The 25601-nt window shown below is 53.1% G+C and overlaps 2 protein-coding genes across 2 annotated transcripts in view; one reads left to right on the plus strand and one right to left on the minus strand.

Annotated features, from left to right (window-relative positions):
- Positions 1-495: 495 nt before the first annotated feature.
- On the minus strand, positions 496-2379 carry AANAT (aralkylamine N-acetyltransferase). Its single transcript, XM_054222010.1, has 3 exons — positions 2142-2379; positions 1226-1380; positions 496-821 (listed from the first exon to the last, which is right to left on the minus strand). Exons 1-3 carry the CDS (start codon positions 2296-2298, stop codon positions 516-518), a joined length of 618 nt encoding a protein of 205 aa, XP_054077985.1. The 5' UTR covers positions 2299-2379; the 3' UTR covers positions 496-515.
- An 11465-nt stretch (positions 2380-13844) lies between these two features.
- The window catches only part of UBE2O (ubiquitin conjugating enzyme E2 O), a 66863-nt gene continuing 55106 nt past the window's right edge, over positions 13845-25601 (plus strand). Inside the window, exon 1 of the mRNA XM_054221412.1 lies at positions 13845-14228. Coding sequence (XP_054077387.1) covers positions 13845-14228 — 384 coding nt within the window. The remainder of the gene's footprint in view (positions 14229-25601) is intronic.

The following is a 25601-nucleotide window of genomic DNA, read 5'->3' on the forward strand; positions in this document are numbered from 1 at the left end:
CCGGGACCCCTGCCTGGTCTGGGAGGTGCTGGGGGGGAGGGGGTTTGGCCGTGGTGTGGTTCACTTGTGGTGGTGGCGGTGGGAGGGGGCGCAGGGCTGGGGACACGTGTGTGTACGGGCTCTGCTGGGTGTCTCAGCAAAACGTGGCTGTGAGTGCCCTTAAATCAGCAGAGCCCCTCCAGCTGCTCCGAGGGCAATGCCTTTCCATCCCGGGGCCGGGGGGGACGTGTAGCCCTGCAGCCCACCCAGGCTTGCTGGCACAGCCGTGGTGGAGACCAGGGGGGGTCGGTGCTCCCAGTGGGGCCAGGCTGGAGATTTCTGTCCCCAGCCCCACGGGGATGGGACCGGGCTGGTCTGGCTGGAAGGCAGATGTGGCAGAGGGGACGGGTTGTAGCCAGGGCTAGCAGAGGAAGATGTATAGCCACGGCAGGGATGGAGAGGGGTCACAGCCTCTTATCCCCTGCCCCGGCAGCCTCTCTCCAGCCCCCCCCGGCAGGGCCAGACCAGCGGGGGGCTCAGCAGCCGCTGTTCCTGCGCATGAAGGCATGTCCTCGCACGGGATGCTGCATCTCGATGAAGGCCAGGTCCCCCACCGTCACCTCGCAGGGACCCAGCGCCTCGAAACCGCACTTCTGGTAGAAGGGCACGAGGAAATCTTCGCACATGAGCAGGGCGCGCCGGGCAAAGGGCAGGCACCGCAGGTACTGCAGGTACCGCCACATGAGGATGGAGCCCTTGCCCTGCTGCCGGAAGGTGCGGTGCACGGCCAGCACGTGGATGTGCACCACCGTGCCCTGCGGCTTGTGCAGGGTCAGCGCCGCCTGCCGAGGGGGGAACGGGGGGGGGTTAGTGTGACCGGGGGCGTCCCATCCTGCATGTGTCTTGGTTCCCCATCCCAATGAACCAGCATCCGCATCCTCCCCTGCCAAAGGGAGAAGGGTCCTGGTGCCGTCCCGCCCCCCACCCCATCATCCCTGCAGGCTTTTTAATTTTAAAATCAATGTTGTGGGGAATTACTGAGCGTTTGTTTTGTTTTTTTTTTAACAGCATCAGTAAAATTAATTAATGAGAAAGTTCGTTTCCACCAGAGCAGCCCTGCAGCAATGAGTCTTGGGAGAAGACTTGGTGAGTAGCCTCAGGGCCCTGGGGGGCTTCTCCTTGTCCCCAGGCCCTGGCGGTGCCTCTGCCAGGACATGAGCTGGGAAGAACCGGGGCTGGCTCTTACCTGGCTGAGCCTGTCCTGGTCCCAGAGGGAGCCAATGATGAACGCCACAAGCCGCCCTTCCTCAAACCAGCCGAGGGAGAGCTCCGGGCACAGGTTCAGAAAGTGACGGATCTCATCCAGGTGGAGGGGACAGTCCCCGGAGACAGATATAAAGGCTGGAGAGGGACGGCGGTGAGTACAGTAAGGGGGATCCTGTCCACCCCCCAGCATGGGATGTGATGGGGAGAGATGGCATGTGTGCTGCTGCCTGCTTGTTCTGAAGGAGCTCTAAGGGACGTGGATGATTCCAGGCAGCAGCTCTGCTCCTCCAGGGGCAGCCCTCCCCAGCCCAGGGACCGGCTCCCCGCTCTCCTCGCTGACTCCAGGGCTGCAGCAGCGGGTGCTGAGCTGAGCCCTCCTGCCTGCCCCTGCCCTTTGGAGAGGAGGGAGAAACGGGCTGGTGAGTCTGGGTGAGGGGCGCTGGGGGGGTGCCTGGGGTGGATGGAGGGGCGGCGGGGGGTGTATGTTGCTGTGGGTGCATCTCAAAGTGCCCCTGTGCAACTGGAGGCTGAGCACGGTGTCCTTCCTCCCACCTTCCCCTTCTCCTGCCCGCTCGCCTCTGGCAGGGCTGTTTTGGGAGAGCTGCTCCCCACTCTCCTGGTCCGGGGTCACCTCCCATTCTCCCCACCCTGGGCAGCTGGGGGCTGTGGTTCTCCATCTCCTTAATTACGGCCTCCCCCACCTTGTTAAGGAGCCCATGGTGGCCTGGCCACGAGTCACAGCTGCTGTCTCCCTCCCTCATCGCCCACAAGAGCGTGCATGGGGGTTTTGCCACCCTGGTGTGCCCCCAAGGAGCACAAGGGATTGGGTGGAGGGAAGAGATGGGGCATCTCCAGCTGATGCCACCAGGCAGGACCTCCCCGGGGCAGACCCTTACCTTCCCGCTCGATCTCAAACACGCTGATGGCGTCCTCAGGGCTGAGGCAGCGAAACTCGCTAGCGGGCAGCGTGTGGCGGCGCTGGCCCCCGGGCGAGCTCCGGGGGGACCTCAGGTGAACGGGCTTCAGGAAAGGCAACGCGCTGAGTGCTGACATCCTCCTCCTCCTCTTCCTCCTGCTGCTCGGCTTCCCACCGCTCCCTCCGTTTGTGGCAGCCTCTGCCGGCTCCTGGCCCCGGCAGCGTCACGGCACCCTTTATTTCAGCCAATCTCCTCCAGCGCTCTTAGCCGCCAAAAATACCTGTTGATCACACACAGGATTAGGCTGCTTGCCACTCTTTTCCTATGCATAGTGGTGTGTGTGTATATATATACATATATATATACACACAGAGCAGATACCCGCCCACAGTGACCCCATTGCCCATCTGCTGTCGCTGTGAGCTGTGGCCAGTGGAGGAGCCTGGCACGGGCCGTGGGCTGTAGCAAACTCGGGGACACAGGGACATGGAGGACAAAAGTCTTGTGACCAGCTGCCAACATCCAGGCAGCGGGACAGAGCAGGGCCAGGGGCTGTCGGAGCTGGAGCAGGGGGAACAGGCGTGGGGCTGAGCATCCCACCCTGGTACCCTGCCCCGCATCTCCCGCCCCAGCCCGTGGCAAAGCCAGGCAGCAGGAAGGGCAGGAGAGCCCTGGGGCAAATCCAGCCCCTGTCCTGGGGCGAGGCAGGGTGGGATGTGGCTGTGGGAAGCTGAGGGGCTGCAAAATAAGCATCTCTGGGTGAAAGCTCTGTGCGGTGCTGCATGGTTGTATGCGAGTCAGTGCTGGGCCACCATACGTGCACCGCGGTGTAGCCTGAGCTGCTGGGATTTACTCCCTTTTCCGGCTCACTCAGTGGGTAAGCGACACAGCTTAGCCCCTGTTGGGCTCTTAGGTCATGTCTGTGCTCACAGACATAGCTGAGATGGGTCAGCGGCAGGACGAGCAGGTGCCTGCTGCCACAAGCCTCGAGCATCCCACTGGGTGAGGTGTCCCCAGGCTTTGCCTCCTGCCCCGGGAGCTTTGGGCAGTGTGATCCCCCCGGGCACAGCTCACCCCAGGCCATGCCACCTGCGATACAGGACCCCAGGCCCCTTGGTTCCCCCCAGGAGGGTCATCGGCCCCCAAGCTCATCCAGCAGTGCCCATCCTGCACAGCCCGGCCAAATCCCTCGATCTGGCTCACAGCCTCTGGCTTCAGTCTGCCTCCTGTTTCATGTGCGAGTAAACCAAGTTAATAAATCCAGAGAGAACCACAAACTGAGTTATTAACTTTGCTGAGCACACACCTCCTACAGGCAGAAATAGTGGGAAGAGCTCCCTGAGCCGTCCGTCTGTCCCTGCTCAGCCCAATATTCAAGCAATTTGCAGCAAAGCCAGTGCGAAGCCAGGTCATTTTTGATTATTGTTTGAGAGGTACCGGCTTTCCCTGCTAATTATAGGCTTGCCTCCAGCTAATAGGATTTATAGAAACAAAAGCGTTACCAGCACAAGCATTGCGCAGGGCATAACCGGCGCAAGCTGGGAATTTTCCATCCTGAAATGCCAAGGGCTGGGCGCTTGAAATGCCTGTTTTGTCCAGTGCGGGGTGAGATGGGGTGTCGTCGTGATTTATTTCCAATGAATTGCGGGTTTGGCAGTGGATGTGTATCCTAAGGGATCGGGTTCCATCAGGGAGAGGGGGTTTCTTTGGCGGGGGGATTATTTAGCATCCCCAATGCCGTTTCTGGTCACCAAGGGGTGAGTGCAAGGACTAACTGAAATGGTGATGGGAATCCTTCTGGGAACCACATAGGAGAGAAGCGAAGGGGTGGCCAAGCTGGAGGGGAGAGCAGGGTTCTGGGGGGTTGTAGAGCTTCTTATCAAATCTTCTGGAACTCCTCATCCTGCTAATTGGATTAGGGGCTCATCCACCTGGATAAATCCCAGAGCAGGCAGGAGGGTAGGCTCTGGGCACCTAGAAAACACAGGGATGGTTTGATCCTGGGTGGCGTTGAGCGCCTGGGGCAGGTTTTGGGGGTGCTGGGCAGGGATGGCCGGGCAGAGCGACCAGCCGAGCGCGGCCTGGAGCAGGGCTGGTGCTTCGGCTGCTGTGGGAATTATGGAGTGGGAATTATTGCTCACCGACAGCTGCTGTTAGCCAGGTCACTGTCCGAAAGCAAGTCTTTATCCCAGGTGGTTTAAAGGCTGTAAAGTACTGAACACTGGAATGTCTCTACAGGGACATCCACAGAGCTTGGAGTGGGGCGGGGGGGGGGGGCGGTTCAAGACCCCTTGTGCAAGTGGCTGCTCAGTTCCCCTTAGAGAAGACTGGGAAAGGAGAATCAGATCCCTCCAGCTATTTTTAGAAATTTCTTGAGACCCCCCCCCCAACCAGCAGCATCCTGGAGCAGAAGGCAGTGATGGGGAAAGGCTGCTCCTTAGCTTGTTTTCCTTCTATTTTTTTTTTCCCCTCCGGCACTTTATTCCTGGCAACACAGGTTATACAGCTGGAGGGCTGGTATATCTGCCTCTGTTTTCTGGAAATGAGCTTTTTGCTTTGCTTCTCAGCTCCCTGCAGATGCAAAAGTCTTCTGTGTGGGGGGTGGGGGGATACATGCAGCCTGCAGAGGGACCAGCCGCCCTCCCCAGCCCGACCCTGGGCCCCGCGCGCCCACGGGGGTCTCAGCAGTGCAGTTACAGCTGGGCAGCATCCCACCCGCAGGGGTGAAGGGAACTCCCCCTAAGTCACAGAGTAAGAACCAGAGCGAGGAGGAAAATCCTCTCTCCCTGGCTTCAGATATCTGCCTTCCAATGCTCCAACACAGCCTCCTGGATGTTGCTCATGTCACTTATACCCCAAGCTAAATTTTATGCTGTGGCTCCTTGTCAAACCTGCCTGAGATGAGCCCGATACATTAGTGTGCATGTAGCAGCGTACCAAAAGCTCCCTCTGTAAATTTTTCCCCCCACTTGTGTTTGCGCGCTAGAGATCAAAGCATCTGCATGGTCCAGAGAGGTGCTCGCGTGTAAATAAACAGGCAAGTCTACAGTAACCCCCTAACAGCATCTTTTTATTATGTCTGCTTGGATTTGGAGCTTGAATTTTCAATTGAGTTGATAGTAAGGAGTTATTCACCCAGTTTTGAAGCCAAATATTCTCTGCAAAAAAGAGCCTGAGCTCTTCCCACACTCCGAACACGGAGGGTTTCAGTGAGAAGAATCCCTACACCCAGGTTTTGATAGAATGTGCTGGGACTGTAGGGATGGGACAGGGGCTGTGATGAGAGCCACGCTTTTACCTCCACCAAAGTCACTTTTCAGGCAAGCTAAGCTCCTCCATGCACCAACCTCCCTCCCCTTTGGGGCAATTCCCCCCATCCTGGGATACTGGGGCTGGCAAGTCACGGTGGCCTCGGGACCACCGGTCGTCCCCAAGGCTGTCAGTACTGCCAGGATGCAACAGAAAGGTGGGTGCTTACCAGAGGGGACCCCGCGCCGCTCCTCTGCCCACCTGGCTCCAGCAGTGCCGTCCCGGCAGGAGAGGAGGACCCGGGGTTTTGCCTCCCCTCCTCTTTGTCTGCCGCACCCTCCGCAGCCCCTGCTTATATATTTGTTATTTATGGAGCACGTGATGACACCCTAAGGAGTTTATAACCCCGATGAAAGACGGGGAGAGGTGAGAGGCTTTAAGGTGACAGGCCAGCAAAAGGATCCCATTAGGCTTTTATTATTTCCCCCCCCCCGGCGTGACCGCCTGCAGAGGGATAAAGCATTTAGCTGATTGCTCTGCGCTGAGACCGCGCTGCAAGATGGGCAGGGAGAGCAGAGGACTTAGGGAGGAAAGGAGAGCAACGTATGGTGCCTGATCCAGACCTTTCTGACGACACCGGGAGCCCACAGGAAGCTGAAGGCAGCCCTGCCGAGCGTGGATTTGATTTCTTTGTGCCGAGGATGGGGAGGCTGCTGGCTGTGCAAGGTGTGATCACTCCTTGGGCTTGAGTGGTGGTGGGGGTTTTCAGGGGAGCTGGCTGGCTTCTTCTAGGATAGAGGGACAGATCTAAGGTTTTTGTCCCAAGGAGCTTGCTCCAAAGACCAAGCATCTCTTCCCTCCACAGCCCTCCATCCCCGGGAGCTATTACATAAAAACCTGGACAGGCAAAGCCAGCACGATTTGTCCCCAATCAGGACATGAGTAATAAAAGGGGGATTATCCCAGGCATGAGCTCCTAGAAAGGAAATGACTGGGAAGGTCAGCAAAAATAATAATTAAAAAATGTTGGCATCATCATTATCATCATGAACCAGACGCAGCCCTGGAAGAAGCCTGGAGCAGGAGGCAGAGCTGGCTTGCTCCACTGGAGATATTTCCAGGGGAGCTCAGGACCTGGTTTAGTTTCCAGCCATGGGCAAAGTGACCTGGGGCTACCCCCTTATCTCCCTCTTTTAAGGTTGTTTTTTTTCTCATGGAATCGAAAGAGAAATACAACCCAGCTCTTCAGAAATGGCATTTCAGAGCAAATCCCAGCTATTAAAACTGAGCCCAGCAGAGCAGAGGCTGGCCCGTGGCTGGAATAGTCAAGCAGGGATGCTGCTCTCAGTGGTTTTAGCTGGATCCGTCTCTCCCTGCTCCTACACAGCTGCAGAGGGTCAAAAACTCCATTAAATGAGAGCCACAGCAGCGTGCTGAGATTTACATATTTAGCAGCTCTCTCAGCATCTTCAAAGAGCCCCGAGCTGTCACTGCAGCCCCGCAGCCCGGCTGGTCCCTCCGCTGGGGTGCTCGCTCAGGAAGACGGCAATTATATCTGGGCAGGATTTGCATCGAGGGGCAGCACGTGGGAGGCAGATGAATCAGTATTTGTCCCCCACGCTCTGCCGGGACTTGGGAATGAAGCGACACACTCAGCCCAGGGGTTGCTCGGCTGTGCCGTGCTCTGCCGTTGTCCCCGCCACAGCGCCGGGTTATCCCAGGGCTCAGGGGGATAAATCTGCTTTTGGTGGCTGCAGCCTTCGTAGTCCCTTGGCCTCAAGGGGCAGGGTCTGCCATCACAGGGGACGCAGGCGGCATTAGGGTCCTCCCCTATATGGCACCATCCGAGGAGGTTTACCTCCCAAACTCACATAAATACCAAGCTGGACACCCTGCTTACATCCCTGTTTTACAGCTTCCCCTGGCTTAGCCGTGGGGACCCACATACCCAAAGAGGGTGACGCTTTTCTCCTGGCGATGGCATAACACAGGTGGCAGCAGGGCTCTGCAGTTTGGCATCGCTGCAAGGTCAGCCACAGGCTCTTATTTCATTCTCCCTTGTCTCCTGCCTTTCTGTCAGCTGCCATCGAGTGGTAGCATGCAAGTGCTCGTGGTCACTGTAACTTCACAGCAGGGTGCAGCTCTTTGGCCATACTCGGTATTCTCAGCACTTGCCAGGCTGGTTACTTGCTGCTTTTATCCCTTGATGCTCTCCCCTCTTGAGTTGCTAAGAGCAGTTTAAAATCACCAGCAGGTCCTGCAAAGTCAGGGTGCCTCCAGCCTCTCCGCTGGAGCGGGTATTTGGTGACTTAGGAACCTGCAAGATGATGCTTTTCCAAAATAGCAACATGGGGTTTCTATGGATGGTGCCCAGACCCCAGCCCCAGGCTCTAAATAGACCCTAGAGGGGCTGGTTCCACTCTGTACTCTGAAGTGTTAGAGTGTGTGTGTGTGTGTATATATCTCTAAAAAAAATATGCAAATATGCACATATGTGCATTTCCTCTGGCATGTTCCTTTTGGCCCACCAGTGCATCCGAAGCCTCTTCTGCGAGGGCGCGGGGCTGATTCCCTCCACAGACAGTGGTGGGGAGCTGGGGAAGGGATGAAGGGATGCTGCTTCACAGCTGATTTGGGATCCCAGCGATGGTCTGGGGAAGCACCTTTGAACTCTGGCTTTGGCCTGCACTAGATCAACACATGCCTTTGCAGGGCTGGGGGTATCTTACTCCTCTGCGTGGGCCTTTGAGGAAAAAATGCAAGCAGAGAGGGAAGCAGTTTTGCCCATGTCTGCTTGGTCACAGCAATCTCAGCCAAAAGCAGGAGGTGGGGGGGCCAGAACCTGGCTGGGACCTCTTTTATCCCCTCCCTGGAACACAGGCACCAGTGGTGATTAGCCTCCTTTCCTTCTCTCTGCAGGGCTGTGGTAGTTTGTAACTAGGTCATGGCCACTCAGGACACAATCCCCGGGAAGACGGGTTTCTGCGGGGGCTCCTCTGGGAGGAGAGGGCCGGGCAGATGGGAAGGGGCTCAGCAGAGGCACCCACCACCCTCCAGTCCCAGACCTCCCGGCAGTTTAGCTCCAGTTCTGACTTTGGGACGTGGCAGTTGGGTGATTGTCACTGGGGCATCCTGCTCCCTACAGCTTGGCAGGAGCTCTCCTGCCCTTGGTCCAGCCCCAGCCCACTGCTGGTGGGGAGCCAGGGTGACCCCATGGAGACGGTTGGGGACCAGATGCCACCGACAGGGAAGCCAAATCCTGCATCCCAGAGCAAGGCTGGGCCTGGACCAGCCCCATCAGGGAATTTGGTCTCAGTGAAGAGGATGAGAGAGTGTGGAGGAGGATTGTGTTTGCATAAAGTTATACATATACAAAGTGATGTCACTCTGAGGCCATTTTGAGGGGGGGACAGAAGTGTTTGATGAGTGCAGCACAAGCAACAAGGGAAGGGCCGGGTAATCTAGTGCAGGATGGGGGCATCAGGCACTGCTAGGGGCCTCTCTTGCAGGGGAGAGGCTTTCCCCTGCCTGCCCGGCCTCGGGAGATTTTCTGAGCTCACCAAGACGGGACGAAAGATTTCCATATGCTGCATCACTTGCTAATGTTTCTGTTCCCTGATGGGACCAGGACACAGCAATTCCTGCTAAGCTGTTTGTCTGCGCGACAGCGATAAACTCACAGCCTGTCCCTGTGGGAGGGTCTGGAGCCATTCCCTGGGACCCGAGCAGTGAGCTCGACTCCAAAGCACCTTTTCTGAAGGCACCAGCTCTTCTGAGAAGGTGGTGGAGGGACACGTGTGCCCCTCGGAAGCAGCAAAAGGGAAAATTTTGGGAGGATTGGCCAAGGAGGATCTGCGCAGCAGAGCGGGGGGGGTGCTGAGAGCTCTCCTGCCTCTCACCCAGGAGCTCCACCAGCCGCCCCAGACCCTGTCTGCAGGCGCCGGGGCTGCCCAGCAAAGCTTCGCCCCCTCCGGACCAACGAACCGGCTTCGTGCTCTCCCCTCGCCGGGCCGGGCCCTGAGCGGCGGCGGGAGGCGACAGCCCACGAGGTGGCACCAGAGCCCCGCCGCAGCCTGGGTACCGGGCACCCTCCGGGCATCCCCGGCACCCTGTGAGCATCCCTTGGCACCCTGTGGACATCCTGGTACCCTGTGAGCATCCCTGGCACCCTGTGGACATCCTGGTACCCTCCGGGCGTCCCGGCACCCTGTGAGCATCCCTGGCACCCTGTGGACATCCTGGTACCCTCCGGGCGTCCCGGCACCCTGTGAGCATCCCTGGCACCCTGTGGACATCCTGGTACCCTCCAGGCGTCCCGGCACCCTGTGAGCATCCCTTGGCACCCTGTGGACATCCTGGTACCCTCTAAGCATCCCCAGCACCCTGCGCGCATCCAGCACCCTGCAGGCATTCTGGCACCCTCCAGGCATCCCAGTACTCTGTGAGCATCCCTGGCACCCTGTGGGCATCCCAGCACTCTGCAGGCACCCACTACCCTCCAACCATTCCCAGCACCCTGTGGGCACCCGGCACCCTCCGGACATCCCCATCACCCTGCAGGCACCCTGGCACCCTCTGGGCATTCCCAATACCCTGCAAGTATCCTGGCACCCTGTAGGCATCCCTAACACCTTGCAGGTATCCTGGCATCCTGCAGGCATCCCAAGCACCCTGTGGGCACCCGGCACCCTGTGAGCATCCCCGGCACCCTCTGGACATCCCAGCACCCTGCAGGCATCCCAGTACACTCTGGGCATCTCCAAAACCCTGTGGGCACCCAGTACCTTGTGAGCATCCCCAGTGAGCATCCCAGCATCTGACAGGCTTTCCAGTACCCTGTAGGCACCATGACACCAAGCAGATATCCCCGACACTCAGCAGGCATGCTGGTACCCTGCGGGCATCCCCAATACCTGGCAGGCACCCCAGCACCCTGCAGGCATCCCGGAACCCTGTGGGCATCCTGGCACCCAGTGGGCATCCCAGCACCTGCCCTGCAAGGCCTGTGCAACGATGGCCCATGAGAGATGCACCCAGCTCCATCCCGGTTCCAAGGAGGAAGGACGGGGATTGCTTTCCACCAGCATCTCGACAGGGAGATACTGGTGATCTAACTGCCATAACGGGGAGGAGCTGCTTGACATGTGTCACTTTGCAGGAGTCCTGGCTGTTCAGATCTCCTGCTGAATCAGTCTCATTCACCAAAAAAAATCATGCCCTGCAAAACGCTTCTTGGGTTTGCCTTAGTATTTTGCAGGGTGGTCTGACTTGCTGAGGTCCCTCAGTGGAGATGTGAACAGCTCGGCGTGTGGAATGGGAGATGATCTTTTCGACACCCAGGGACTGTAACATGCCCAAAGCACGTCGGTGTTGTGGCAGTCCAGGCCCCAGGCTGTTGTGTCCTGAAAAAGTGATGATTTTTCCTTCAGTGCCATGATGGAAGCATGGCAGAGCCCCAGCTGGGATCACAGTGCAAAAACACACCCGGCTCAAATCCTGCTAACGAGCAAACAGCCCTGACTTGTCCCCATTAAAATCCCCCTGCTGTGAGCCCGCCGGTTGTATAACGGGATTGTTTGCATGGCTCTTTGTGGCTATCTGAAACCCCACCGCTGCTCTTCAGCATGTAATTGCTCCGAGGAGGGACAGTTTCCACCTACGCACCTGCTTATGCCCATCACGCGTATGTATATTTTATTAGCAGCCGTTACGATGTATGTTAAGGAGATGACGAGAAGCATCACCATGCTGGAAAAAGCTGTGCTTTGAAACCTTGAGAAGAACATGCCACCAGTTCCAGTGGAGCCAGAGGGCACCCTCTCCCCATCCCAAGATCTGATCCCCTTCCCACAAAGGCACAATTCTCCCTGGCTTCAGTGGGAGGGGGGGAGGCACTTCACCCCCAGTTCCAGGTGGGCTGGGAGATGCGGTGCACTCCCTGCTCCAGCACAGTGATGGTTGGAGGGTGAAATCCTCGTGCTGGTGGCATTCATGTGCTGCCTTTCCAGACCCCACCTCCTCCCCTTTATGGAGGTCATGGCTTGCAGACGGAGGTCTGTACTCCCAGATGTGCTCATCCCTGTAAAAATCCGCATAACCACGTGGCACTGAATGGATATTTAAGTTGTGCTTCCCCAAGGGCTTGCTGCTATTTTCCCACCCAATGGTTCCTTTTAGCTCTATTCTCTTCCTTATCCCTGGGGTTGATGCCGAGAAATGCTCCGGCAGGGAACCATGTCAACACTCTACCCCTCTGATTAAAAGGATGCTGTAGCGAGGGATTAAATGCTGGCCTGGAGGTCGGGCTGGCCCAGGGGAAGGCTGGGAGTGCTTCCCCGCCTGATTTGAAGGCAGGACGGGAATAGTTCGCGCTTCCCCATCACTTAGAGCATCCTGCTGCCCTCCTGTCCGCACCTCGGGATAGCCAAGGAGCCGGGCAGAGCCGAAACACCATCCGGCTCCCAGCGCATCCCTCACCCACACACCCACCCGTCTGCCCCAGCCCATTCCCAGGGTTTTCGGGCAAGGTTGGAAAATCCCAGCAGGCCTGAAGAGAGTGTCCCTGCTCTCTCGTGGGGTGGTGAATCTCGGAGGTGGGCACAGGCAGACCTGTATCCCGGTTGCTTTTCCTGAAAGGAGAAACCCTGGAAGGAGCAATGATAGCCAGCTGGATCACCCAAGCCAGGCAGAGCAGCTCTGCGTTTTTGGGAGGGAGAGTGCGAGAGAGAAAACACTGTTCTGCTGCTCCTGGGGTCTGTCCTGCACCAAAACAAGGCAGACTGAGGATCTGGGGCATTTTCCTGATATTCCAGGCAGTGCTACACAGGTGGGGATATCTGTGGAGCAAAGAGACAGGATGACTTTGGGTAAAGGACAGGCAACGAGGGCTGGTTTGGAATCTTTTAGCCTTTTGCCCACTCAAGAAACCATTTTATTTCAAAAATCCCTGCAGATAGAGGGGGAAAACCCCAACATTCGAGTCACTGAAGCCACATCTTTGGCTCACTTGCCAAATGAGGGCTTCTACCAGCCATAAAATCAAGACTGGGTTTTGCTGTTGGCTGGAGGGCAGTGCGCAGTGCCAGGGTGGACCCTCACCCCGTGCCCAGGGCGGAGGTTGGGGCAGGGCAGGGGGGGCCCAGGTGGGAGCAAGGGGTGGTGGGTGGGTTTTGTACCCCCTCCCCGTGAGAATACCCAGCACACAGGCTTCTGAGGTGAGACTCATCGGCCACTCCAGCTGGGGGCATTGGGACTGGGGACATCTCTGCCCCCCCATAACTGGGGATGCTGGGGATGATGCAGCGCAGCCCCCCCGTGACCGAGGACCTGGGGATGATGCAGCACAGCCCCTCCCAGGACCAGGGACCATGGTGATGATGCAGTAATGCCCCCCCCACATAACTGGGGACACTGGGGGCGATGCAGCATAGCCCCCCCATGACCGGGGACCCAGGGACAATGCAGTAAGGCCCTCCCATAACTTGGGACACTGAGGATGATGCAGTGAAGCCCCCCCATGACCAGGGACCCCAGGGTGATGCAGTGCAGCCCCACCATGACTGGGGACCCGGGGAAGATGCAGTGCAGCCCCCCCATAATAGGGGACCCTGGGGATGATGCAGCGTAGCCCCCCCTCAGCCACGACCAGGGACCTGGGGACAATTCAGCTCAGCCCCCCAGGACCAGGGATGACGCAGCGCAGCTGTCCCTGCCCATGACCGAGCACCCTGGGGATGATGCAGTGAAGCCCCTCTGTAACAGGGGACACTGAGGATGATAGAGTGCAGCCCCCCCATGACTGGGGACTCAAGGGTGATGTAGCGCAGCCCCCCAAGACCGGGGACCCAGGGATGATGCAGTAAAGCCCCCTCATAACAGGGGATCCTGTGGATGATGGAGTAACACACACACCCCCCCTCAAAACTGGGGACACTGAGGATGATACAGTGAAGCCCCCTCATAACAGGGGACCCTGCGGATGACGTAGTAAAGCCCCCAACCCCATAACTGGGGACACTGAGGATGATGCAGTAAAGCTCCCCCCGTAACAGGGGGCCCTGGGGATGACGCAGTGAAGCCCCCCCCCCCCCACCTCGGGACACTGTGGACGATGCAGCGCAGCCCCCCAAGACCGGGCACCCCGAGGACGATGCAGTAAAGCCCCCCCCATAACTGGGGACTCGGGGACGACGCACTGAAGCCCCCCCATAACCGGGAATACCGGACACGGTAGAGCGCAGCCCCGCCGAACCCCCGGCTCCGGGCCCCGCCACCCCCCTGCCCCTCCCTCCCGGTGGGCGTGTCCCCGGCGGTGGGCGTGTCCCCCGGTGCCGGGCCCCGCCCCCGGGCCGTTACTTGCGCGCGGCTCGCGCCGCCCCTCCCCTCCCCCAGCCTGCGCCGGCGGCCGCGCGCTCTCCCGCTCAGCCCGGCGCCATGGCGGACCTGCCCGCTGAGGCGGCCCCGGCCCCCGCCGCCTCCCCGGCCCCGGCCCCCCCCGCCGCCCTGCCCCTGCCGGCCCCGCCGGGCGGCTCGCAGCGCCTCCTCTTCTCCCACGACCTGGTGTCGGGCCGCTACCGCGGCTCGGTGCGCTTCGGCCTGGTGCGCCTCATCCACGGCGAGGACTCGGACTCGGAGGAAGAGGAGGGCGGACGCGGGACCGGCGGCGGCGGCGGCGGTGCCGTCAGCTCGGGAGGCTCCGAGTCCGGAGGCCCCGGGGCCGGCGGGGCGGAGGAGGGCCGCGCCAGCCCGCTGCGGCGGGGCTATGTGCGGGTGCAGTGGTACCCGGAGGGCATCAAGCAGCACGTCAAGGAGACCAAGGTAACCGGGGCGGCCCCGGGCTCCCCCGCTTCCCTCAGGGTGGGGGCTACCCGCGGCCTGGCGGCCCTGTGTGTGTGTGTCCCAGGGGGGCCTGGCTCCGGCTGCAAGGCCTTGGAGGCCTCCCGGGGCAGGGGCCTGTGCGGCCCGCTGGCCCGCTCCCCTGTGGGCTGTGGGGTTTGGCTGTTCCGGAGGCACTCAAAAAGGGTTTTTTTTCTCCCTTTCTCCTATTCCCCCCACCCCCTTCGTGCGCCGTGCAGCAGTCTGAGCGTGGTGAAGGCGGACGGTGTCCTCCGGGGTTTGAAATCCCGTTCCCTTCCTCCATCACGCTCCTTCTGGAAGCTGCTGGTGGCAGAGCCCGGCTGTTCTGCTGGGATTTAATGGCCCAAGGCGAGGCCTGCCTGTGGAGGTGATTTGAGCCAGTTTCCAGACCCCTCTCCCTTGCTGGGGATGTGGGCCAGGATCTCTGCCTTTATTGGACAGTGTCGTCATCGCCTGGTTTAGGGGAGTCAACAGCCGAATAGGGAAACCTCGACTAGATAAAGATTTCAAGCGGCGAGTAACCATGGTTTGGCTCTGCCCTTGTTTACGTGAGCGTTTAGCCCCACCGCTGACGAGGCATACGCGAATCTGTGACCTCTTAATTATAACCGGCGAGCCACAAGGCGCAGGTCTGGATGAGGACGTTCCCACTTCCCAAAGTTGGTCTGGCGTGGGGTTTCTCCCCCACTGACTGACAGTAGGGAGACAAAAGCGAGCGAGGGGGCACTGTAATATAGCACAAAGGGGGCCTGCGAGGGATGGGCGTTGCACTGAACAAAACAGGCGGCCTGCGCTCTCCTTGCAGGTCCGAGGGCTCTGCTGGGGTGGCAGGCGAAAGCGGGAGACTTCTGGTATGGTGTCTGCTTTGCCATTTCAGAATGGCCCTGCGCGCCCAAGGGGGGACATGGAGAGGAAGAAAGGTGTGTTGCAGTCCTGCAGGCAGCGGTAGGATTGCAAGTGCTAACAGAATGAGCTAAATTTAGGTGGTAGTGTCATTAGCCACGTGACCGGTTGGAGATAAGGAAAATGAAAACAGGTATGCAGAAAAGATACTGCTGTGTGATGTATTTCTACCTTAAAGAAAAAAAGCTTGCTTTCTCCAAAGAACCGCAATTCAGTCACTGCAGCCTTCCAGTGAAATCTTCGTGTGCTGTTGCAGTAAAAATTTGTCCCAAGTTCAGTGTGGTTTTCAGCATCTAAACAAAGCCGCCTTGATTTGGGTGAGTAAACACAGATTTAGGAGTTGTTATTGGGTTCCCAAATCCAGAGGTGTTAGCTCTGACTTTAGTCGCTTGGTAACTGTATCCTTTGCAGTGTTAGAAAAGGCTAGACTGGGGAGGACCAGCAATCAAAGACAGTTATGTAAATAAACGCTCTGTCTGTCTTTCCTTCTTGTCCTCCTTCTCTGGTGTAGGCGTCTTTACCACTCAGGTGGTAATAGACCCTGGGGAGAAGTTTCCTAAGTGCTTGAGGAATTTAGGTGTACTTATCATATTGATTTTTCCATTTGAAAAGCTGCCCACTGACAAAATTGAGAGGCATTGTGTACAGTCTGTGCTAAAGACAAATCTGATGCCATTGGAAACATGTTGTGGGACTTACCATTTTGTGGTTATAAATCAGGTTTTTTTGCTGTCTGCTGACCCAGCCCTTTTTGGGTTATGCCAGTATGTGATAACCAGCCAGGTAAGCCTGACCTGCTTGTCATTATCCACGCTGGGAGGAGTATAAGCCATTGGCACCACAGAGTTGTCCTGGGCCTGAAGTTTGGTGGCTTTTGGATGCTGTTGCCTGCTGTTATCTGCAGATGCATCTTTTAACTGTGACTGTGACTCTCTAGCATCTTTGGCTGTGAGATTCTTGTTTGGCATCCTTAAAAATGTTAACCTGTTCTGGTCGCCACCAAACCATGGATTAAAGAGGGTGCTTGGGGCACCCTTTTATTACCCTGAGCTCTTATTTCTGCAATGGGATGAGGATAAAGGTGCTCCTGGGGCCAGGGCTTTCGCATATTGTGCCATCATGTGCCTGTTTTGTATGTTAGATCCCATTTCCATGTAGAAGGCTGTGTGCCTGTCTGTCTCCTGTTTGTCAGGCACTTTAAGATCTATGAACCCTGTCATGTGTATTGGATAAAGCGAATGTTGTAACCAAGGAAGGGGAGAAATAAAGTTGCTGCAAATTTTGAAGGTAGTGAAACATCACCTTTAGCTCCTAGTGCAAAGGTCAAAATCAGTTTTCTGTACCTATTTATAATCCTAGAGCTTTCCTGTCTTTTCTTTAAACTATGAGGGGGTTAAAATAATTTTTTTTCAGCTACGGAATAGATAGGCTGTTTGCTTTCACTGTTGCTTCCACAAGTCTAATGCTTGCTGTTGCTCTTTCCTGTTGGAAACAGTAGGCAGAATGCCACCCAAGCACATGATTACTGATGTTAATAAGTAATAGAAACTTTCTCTTGAAATAGAGCTAGCATTTGGTACAAAACCCCGCTAGCTCCTCCAACCGAATAAATGGTTTATGCGAGTGCATTCCTGCCTTTGATTCCCCTGTTGATAGTCGTTAGCAGTATCATCCAATGATGTGAATAAAAGAAGAGCCAGGATTTCTTACCCTCTGGCTCAGTGTGCTCCTTTCCTGCCTTCCATGACCACTTTCCCCATTCAGAACACTGGGAAATCATTGTTGCTGTGTATTGTAAACCCCAAGCAGTCCTGTAAGCAGAAAGCTTTCCTTTTCCGAATATGCCATCCGTGTCTTGCCCGACCCAGCAAACCCAAAGAGCAGTTCCTGTGACTGGCTAAAGCCATATTTCTTGTCTTCATGGTATCCTTTGAATGCTAGATGTAACTTGCAACTCAGGTTGTGAAAGTACTGTGAACTGGTGTGAGCACTTCATGCTTTTTCTAACAAATTAGCAGGAGTACTTGAGACCCAGCTGAATTTTAATTCCAGGATTTCTCAGCTGCAGGTCTGCTGCACACTTGAGCTGCCTTTGGGAACTTTATAAAAATGCTTGAATGTATTAGATAGTAGTAAGGCTCATAGAGCGCCTTAAAATGCTGCTACCCTTCCTCCTGCCTTTCACCTGAAAGCCTGAGAGTGCTCTGCCACCTTTAATTTTCATAAAGCCTGTGCAAGGCAGATATGCCGCTTCTGCAGCTGGGGGAGATGGGAAGCGCAGGTGTTGTGTTTCAGCACCTTATCTAAAGACCTTCAGCCGGCCGGGCTGCTGAGCTCCCTGCTCTGAGTTGTCTGCCTTGGGTACCAAATGGTTGCACTGGTGCCTTGGTGTGATGCTGTGGTACGCATGTGTGATGCTGATTAATTTACATGTAGGGGACCCTGTAGGGCCCCAGGATTGCTATAAGAGTCAAGGTGAATTATTTCTTTTTTGAAGCTTTTAGCAGCCTTTAGGTGCAGAATAGAACTTGGTTTGGGTGGCTCTCTTACTGCTTTGGAAACGGATTCAAATGATCAGGGCTCCTCAGACATAATCCAGTGGCTGATCAGCTTGTTAGCTGGAAATGATCTGATGTTATCTCTGCAAGTCTCTCTCTGAATTCAACTCTGCTTCATCCCACGTGGCCCTTCTGTTCCTTCCCACCCTTCACTGCTATAATTTCTTGACCTCAAATATCGAGTCCTGAACATAAGGTTGCAGGAGAAGTCTGAAGATGTTCTACTCTCATCGTTTCAAAGTTTTAATGAACACTTTGTATCTTGTCTGAATTCTGACATGTAGTTACTGCTGTGACCTAAACTTTTAAGTTGCAGTCTTTCTGTGCTTATACTTTGGAGGAAGGAAATATTTCCTTTTACAGAAGGTCTGTGTTTTCCCTCCGTCCCTTTACAGCCACTCCCAGCCCTTGCTGCTGGGATCCTAGCCCACCAGCCTGTGCTCTTCAGATGTTAATCCCAGCTAGTGACTCTGTGGAACCTATTTGCAGTTGAGGCGTGAAAACAGAGTGCCCTAAAAGTCTTTTGTCTTCCAACCTGGCAAGGCATTTGCCATCTGGAAGTGTGATGGTGTAGCGTAGGTACATTGCAGCTGGTGGAGAGGGACAGCAAGGTCCTTTTCAGGAGCTGTGGGGAAGATGCTGGTCAGAGTGCAGAGCTCTGGTTTTGTTGCAGCACATAAATTCAGTGCCCATAAACTATTAATACTGGTGTTTATTGCGTGAGGAAGCTGTATCTAACCCTCTTCTTGCATCTGACATTTCAGTTATTCTCCTAGGGGGGTTCTTTGAAACTGCCTGATGTTTCTAGCTGTTAGAGACAGGACAAGAGAAAGGGCTTACTGGAATTTTTGCAGTTCTGTGTAAAATAGAACCATTTTAATGGGTGACCTTTCCATCCTGTGAGTATCCATTGCCAGGTTACGTACCGTTGAGTTGATTCCCTGTTTTACTTTGACTTCTTTGGCTTTTGCAGTATAGACTTGGGGTTCATCATTAATATTTTACTGCAAAAGTGGAATCCGGCACAAGTCGCTGTATGGAAATCTCAGGAGTACTAAATAGTCTACGCTATTACTGTATGGAGAATTGCTTTGTGTACAGCTTGCAGAGTGAATTGATAATTCAGGAGTTGCAAGTGGCCACCTGGGCTAAGCAATTAATTGTAACTATTCCAAATCTAGACAGGAGTGTTATTTTTAAAATGGACGAAACCACTCCCCAAGCAAGCAGTTTTTGTGATGTGCTCTCTTCCAAGGTGCACTCACTTTCAATGTGCTGGCATAGCTTAAAAAAAAAAAACCAACCCCAAACTAAATTAGTAATGCTCTTAGGACTAGTAAACAAACTAATGTGCACTAAAAGCTTTAGAAGGAATCAGTCAAAACCTGTGACAGGCTTTAAAATACCTGGATGAGTAAGGCATTGTGCTGCAATCTTCTTGTACAAGTTCTTCCTTTGCTGATGTGATGCAGCTCCAATGCAGACTTCTGCAGAGAAGCTGCTTTAAGCAATTTGGTAAAGTTAGGGTTTTTTTGGCTGAAGATTCTTCACTGAAGTTAAATGGCAGAAGCTTTGACAGATGTTTTTTTGGGGTGAGGTCTTGCTTACTTATGGCAGCTCTCCTCTGCTCCCCTCCTCTCTTCAGAGGAAAGACACTATTTTTAATGTTCGGCATCTGTGTTGGTGCTGGGAAATAATTGGCATCTGTGAAGCTAAAAGCCTCCTCTCGTTTGAGTGTTTGATTGTTTAATTACTTGGGGGATTTCAAAGGCTCAGAAGGTGATGACACCTTCCTAAATGCTACTTAGGAAAAACCTGCCTTATTGTTTCCATTCTACTGTTACCTCCCACCATGTGCTGGGGTTTTGCCCAAATGGGTCATTGTAAGCACAGGAGCTGATACTTTCATCTGAAATCTTTGCATTTACTTTTGAGGTTGTCAGTCCTGAGTTTCCTGGAACTGAGAGATGTGAGATGATGGCTTGGGTTTCTTCCTTCTTTTTAAGTTGTGCTCTGGAGCACTTGACCTTGTAATTCAGTTCAGGCTCTACCTTGTGTAGCCAGTGTGTCCCACTCTTGAGAGTTTTAGACCTGTGGCAAGTTAGGAGAATGCTAACTCATCTTCTGGAACAAAAAAAAACCCATAGGGAGACTCCATGGTGATATTTGAGCTTTTTTCCATTTGCTGTTAGACTGCTAAATAGATGTGTGCATATATGTGGCTGAAACTAAAATATTCTGCTAACTTGAATTTGCAAAGCTACCAAACTTCAGCAATAGTCATTTTCTCTTAATGGTCCTGGGACTAGGCGGGGGATTTACCTTTGAGAAATCTAAAATGTTTATCAATATCTGTCAATGTGAAGCGTTTCTGTGAAGGGAACAGGAGACTACGTGGGGGGTATGGTGACAATGATTGTAAGGGGTAATTAGACACATCAATGAAAAACATGGGGTTTTGGCAGTAGAGGTGGTGGGAATTACTGCTAACTGTAATAGCTGCAGTGCTTTCAGATGTGCTAGAGTTTCAGTTAACAGGTGTCCTTTTAGTTTTATTGCTTTTTTTTGGTCTGTACTGAATGAATTGTGTGGAGGATCTTACAGCTACAGTGGTAACCCACAGCACACCTGGCATCATGCAGTTAGGTGTCCTGTGGGCTTGGCTGTGTTTCTTGATAAAAAGCATCTCTTACTGTGCATTTCAGGATTATTCTTGCCTACCTTGTGCATTGGACTGTGTGTATGGAGCCAGGTCTGCTGCGCTCTGCCCCAGCCTTTGGGGATGCTTGGAGCAGGCAATGGAAGTGGTCCCGGTGGAAACTGTGAATGTTTACTGGGCTGAAAGCTACAGAGCATGGTACGGATGGAAACAAAGATATTGATGGTGAATGTGGAATTGATAACTGTATCTTGGGAGAGGTAAGGGAAAGGGCAGGTGATGTTACACTTGTCTTCTGCCCTTAATTGTGTAGGGTTTAAAGCAGCTTAATGAAGAGAGAGATCCAATAAGCACCTGCAGCTGGAATTCCTGCCTCTTACATAGTATGACATGTAGGTTGTGGTCAAAAACATGGGTTGAGAGTGGTCAGATTTTAAGACTAAGAAATCTGTACCTCTGTACGATAGTCTGTGCTTTTTTTGGTTGTTTTTAAAGAAATTACATCACCTTTATGCTTTGCTCATCCTTCTCCATTTGTCAGGTCCATGTTGCACCTGAGAAGCCCTGTGACTTTGGAGGGGGTTGCTGTTACGGGCAAGACGAGCTAAATAGCATTGCTGTGAGCTTAGGGCGTGCACCATGTGTCTACTAACCTGCTGACTTAAACTCTAACAAATTAATAGTTAGAGACCTATGGAAGTGGTGTCTAGAGCAGTATCTTGATAAGACTCTGTAGTTTTGGGTGGGTTTTTTTTGGATTTGCTTGCTCTATTAGCTTCTGGCGTGGCGTAGAAGGTTGCTTGGGTATATAAGGGGAGCAAGTGGAAGCCAAGATACAAAATGTTTTTTGTGCATATATGTTGAGATCTTGAAAGTGAGATGCATCAAGCTACATCTTAAATAATTTGCCCAGCTTTTCAAGGGGTAGCTCCCTGCTATAGAATAGGTTGGATGCTCTAGGTAGGTAGTTAGGCTTCTTTGTGATTACAAAGCTGCATTCGTTCCCTGCTTTTGCCATAGTTTTTAAAATCATGACCTCTGTTTCTTTCCTCAACAGCTGGTGCTGTAATTCGTTGTGAAATGAACGGGCAGTGTGAAGGCTGTTGGTAGGAGGTGAGACCAAGGACCTGCAAGAAAGCAGGGTAGGAGAGGACAGGAGCACTTGGTATCTTACTGTAGCTTCCAGGCCAGGAAAAAATTTAATTCATGGGCGTAAATTTGAAACAAGGAAACCCTGCTCAGCTTGCATTTGCAGTGGTATCACTTCACAGCCTCTGGTTACACTCTTGAGTTGAAGAGAAACTAGGTAGCTGTGCCCTTGGTCCATTAAGCAGCATTCGTTTTGTACCGTAAAATTGCAACAGCGGTACCATGTGGTTCTGTATTCAGCACACATCAAACACAGCCTCAGCGGTTTGTTCTTACCGCTGCCTGTAAAGCTATTAGCTTTTCTGCTTGTGAGGGAGGGGTTTGGAGACTGAAAAGTGAAGAGGGCTATTTAATCACCAGCTGAAAAGAGGAGCTTAAGGCTTTTAACTGTGTTTCTTAGCCCAAAGCTGCGAGTTCCTGGTGCCTCATTCCTGTTGAAGTCACTGAATACAGTTTTCATTTGTCAGTGGACGATGAACCTTCTGCTCAGTGAAATACACTAATTCTGGGAGAGATGGAATTAGTTCCATCACGACAGATTTATTTTTTTACCAACTTTGAAAGGATATAACTTCTTTGAGAACAAAAGACTTGTGTATGAATCATTTTGCTTGTCCGAAAGGGTGCTGCTTCTCTGCTGATAAGGATACTTAGCAGGTAAGTAGCACTTTTCATCTTCAAAGCGTTTTCTGGGCTCTGATGTGGCAGTGCCTGTTGGAAAGGTGACAAAAAACTTTCACCTCGGGTGACTCTGGGTAAGACAGCCTGCATCGTTGCTGCCCGGCCCTGGTGTGTGCTCCGGCCCTGGTGTGTGCTCCGTGCCTTCTCTGTTTGACCCTTTCTGATCAGGGATGGAGAGCACGAGCTGTCGGCTTGGTGGAGGAGAAACTTGTGATGTTGCTCAGTGCAGTTATAGCTAAAGAATTCTGTCTGGGCAAATTATTCTCACCCTGAACCATAATACATTGGTTATTCGGCATATGGGATGCTTGGAAACTAGATGGCATACTGTGTCTCTTGCTATTGAGGAACTTGTGTTTGGTTTGATTTTACTCATGTGAGTAGCTAAATCGAGTAACCTAGTCTCTTTAAAAGTTAGTAAGTTAGTTTAGGTATAAATCCAGTGAGCTGTGGGTTTTGCAGGGCTGGGTTAGAAATGTAGTTAGCGAAGGGCAGGCTAGGTGTAGTTCATAGGGGTGTTTCTAGAATCAAGTGGGTGTTCCAGGCCTCTTGGCTCAAGATGTGTTGTTAAATAACTGGTCCTTGATCTCAGTCCTCAGTGAAATTGTTGGCAGCAGCTATGCTGAAACACAGTTGGAGCTTGAGTAGCATCGATCACCAAGGAGCCTTGATATTTTCCTTCATCCGGCTTTGCTCCGCATGGCACTAAAATGGCCACTTCTGCCCTATCTCCTGCTGCAGAGGGGTTGGAGGGTCTCAGCCCCTGCAGTGGGGGGGCTCAGCCCTTCCCAAGTGTCCAACGCTGCCACTGGCCTCTGCCCTCACACCTTTGCTTTTCTGTATTTGAGGTGAGTGTGCATAGAGCACTGCTTAATGTTTTTGTTTAGAGTTGATCAGATCATAGAATGGTTTGGGTTGGAAGGAACCTTTAAAGGTCATCTAGTCCAACCCCCCTGCCCTGGGCAGGGACACCTCCCACTAGACCAGGCTGCTCAGAGCACTGTCCAACCTGACCTTGAGTGTTTCCAGGGATGGGGCATCCACCACCTCTCTGGGCAACCTGGGCCAGGGTTTCATCACGCTCATTGCAAAAAAAATTCTTTGTTACATCTAGTCTAAAACTACCCCCTTTTAGCTTCAAACCATTACCCCTTGTCCTACTGCAACAGGCCCTGCTAAAATGTCTGTCCCCATCTTTCTCATAAAACCCTTTTAAGTACTGGAAGGCCGAAATAAGGATTCCCTGGAGCCTTCTTTTCTCCAGGCTGAACACACCCCCAGTTCTCTCAGCCTGTCCTCACAGCAGAGGGGCTGCAGCCCTCTCATCATTTTTGTGGCCTCCTCTGGACCCGCTCCATGTCTTTCCTGTGCTGAGGACCCCAGAGCTGTACACAGCACTGCAAGGGGGGGTCTTACCAGAGCGGAATGGAGGGGCAGTATCCCCTCCCTTGACCTTCACTTCACAAGCCTGTCCAGGTCCCTCTGGATGGCATCCTGTCCCTCATGCATGTCAACTGCACCACTCAGCTTGGTGTTGTCTGCAAACTTGCTGAGGGTACACTCCATCCCACTGTCTGTGTCATTGATTAAGATGTTAAACAGTACTGATTCCAATACAGACCCCTGAGGGACACCTCTTGTCACCAATTTCCATCTGGACATTGAGCTGTTGACCACTACCCTCTGGATGCAGCCATCCAACCAGTTCCTCATCCACCAGACAGTCTGCCCATCAAAGTCATAGCTTTCCAATTTCCAACAAGGCCCTATTTGTCCTTTGGCTTTGCCCTTCTGTCTGCTTTTGAAGATGAAAATTGTTTTTTTTTCCTTGGAAGGTGTGTTACATATCTAATCCAAGTGAATAATTCTCATGACTATTGCAAGAAATATTCATGCTTCTGTTCAGTGTCTGAGTCCAAGTTCCTTGAAACAGCATTAGTCTTGAGACAAAATAGCCACAATTTCTAAATTTAGAGTTACTACGGAGTTGTGTAACTGGCTGGAAATGGTACATAATGAACTGCCTCTTCATATTTGTTTTGTCCTTAACACATGTGACTTCTGCCAGAAGCCTCTTCTCTGTCCTTGTGCCACAGGTTGTGAAAGTTGCTCTGGTTTCCCATGCTGGAGTCCCATCTTGTCTTGGTGAATTGTCTGTGGGCTTCAGTTTAAAGCAGCAAATGGGAGCAGGGGAGAGGGAGGAATCTCCATCCTTCCTGGAAAACTTCTGGTTTTTTTTTTTTTTTAAAGTCTGCAGATGTGGATGATTCATTTGCTTCCTGTAAGAGATAGGCTGGCCAACATTTCGGGTGTGTTCCAAAGAGCTTGGGAAGCTCTTCCTGAGGAGGTGTAGTAGTATATAATGTTTCCTCCTTGGGGTATATTTAATGCAGCTTGTGATTGATGGACATAGACCTGAATTATCCTGACTCTGGAAGCTTTCTGAACTGGAGCAAACTTCAGGGGATGAAGCAAGCTGCATCCTGGATGAAGCAAGTTGCTTCCTAGACTGTGCAGCTCTGTATATTCCTGAAACATGAGAAAGAAGAGAGCACCTTGCAGAATTACACAGCGGGGAAGGTGACACTGCACAGAAAATACCAGGATTCCTGGCTGCTTAGATTAAAAAGATGAAAATCCTGAAATTTCTTCTTAATACATTAGTTGATATTTTTATCATCCAAATGTGACAGCTGTCAATGTTTTGAGATCTCACTTTATATGTAGAAATTAGACAATCGGATTCGGAGTGTGTATTAGCTCAGTAACTACCTTTTAAACAGAACATCTGACCTGTGTAGCTGAATTGGCTTATTTGCCCTTCTGTCTCTCAGGCCAGAAACTTCCTCGATTTCGTTTTGTGTGGTGGTGGGGATTGTGCTGGTACGTGACACAGAAATGTCTCATTTGGTTCACGAACAAAATCTGCCCTGTAATGATAAAGCAAAGTGCTAAGTACAGGGTGACTTTAATAAAAAACGTGCCAGGCAGGAAGGCCCTGTGATGACTCGTGAGCACTGCGGGCTAGCACTAGCCAGGGCATCCTGAGCCAGGCCCCGCTATCACTGCAGCAGCTGTGTATCTCCCTCAGGGAAGGTCTGTCATAAAGAGTTAACTGTTTGCTTTGATTTCTTGAATTAGGAAGCTGTTCCCATCTGGATGAGAAAATTTGTAATTTCTAGCGTAAATGTGCGAGCAGTTTACACCCGTCTCTTCCTGTAAAAAGCAAACCTGACTCCTAAATAGCTTCTTGCCGTTCTAAATGTGCTATTATGTGGTGAAGCGCAATCATTTTCTCCCTTTTCACCCTCAGACTGTATATCACTGACTTCCTTCCCAGATAGGCTCTTTCCCTGCTCATCTTGCAGCCCCTGCTCCAGCTCG

Source organism: Rissa tridactyla, chromosome 15 (assembly GCF_028500815.1).
Source record: "Rissa tridactyla isolate bRisTri1 chromosome 15, bRisTri1.patW.cur.20221130, whole genome shotgun sequence".
NCBI lineage: Eukaryota > Metazoa > Chordata > Aves > Charadriiformes > Laridae > Rissa > Rissa tridactyla.

Coding starts and splice junctions, on each gene's coding strand:
- AANAT (XM_054222010.1), bottom strand. CDS start 2,298: ATGTCAGCACTCAGCGCGTTGCCTTTCCTGAAGCCCGTTCACCTGAGG. Junction 1,381..2,141: donor GTTTGAGATCGAGCGGGAAG/GTAAGGGTCTGC, acceptor GTCCCTCTCCAG/CCTTTATATCTGTCTCCGGG. Junction 822..1,225: donor ACCAGGACAGGCTCAGCCAG/GTAAGAGCCAGC, acceptor CCCCCTCGGCAG/GCGGCGCTGACCCTGCACAA.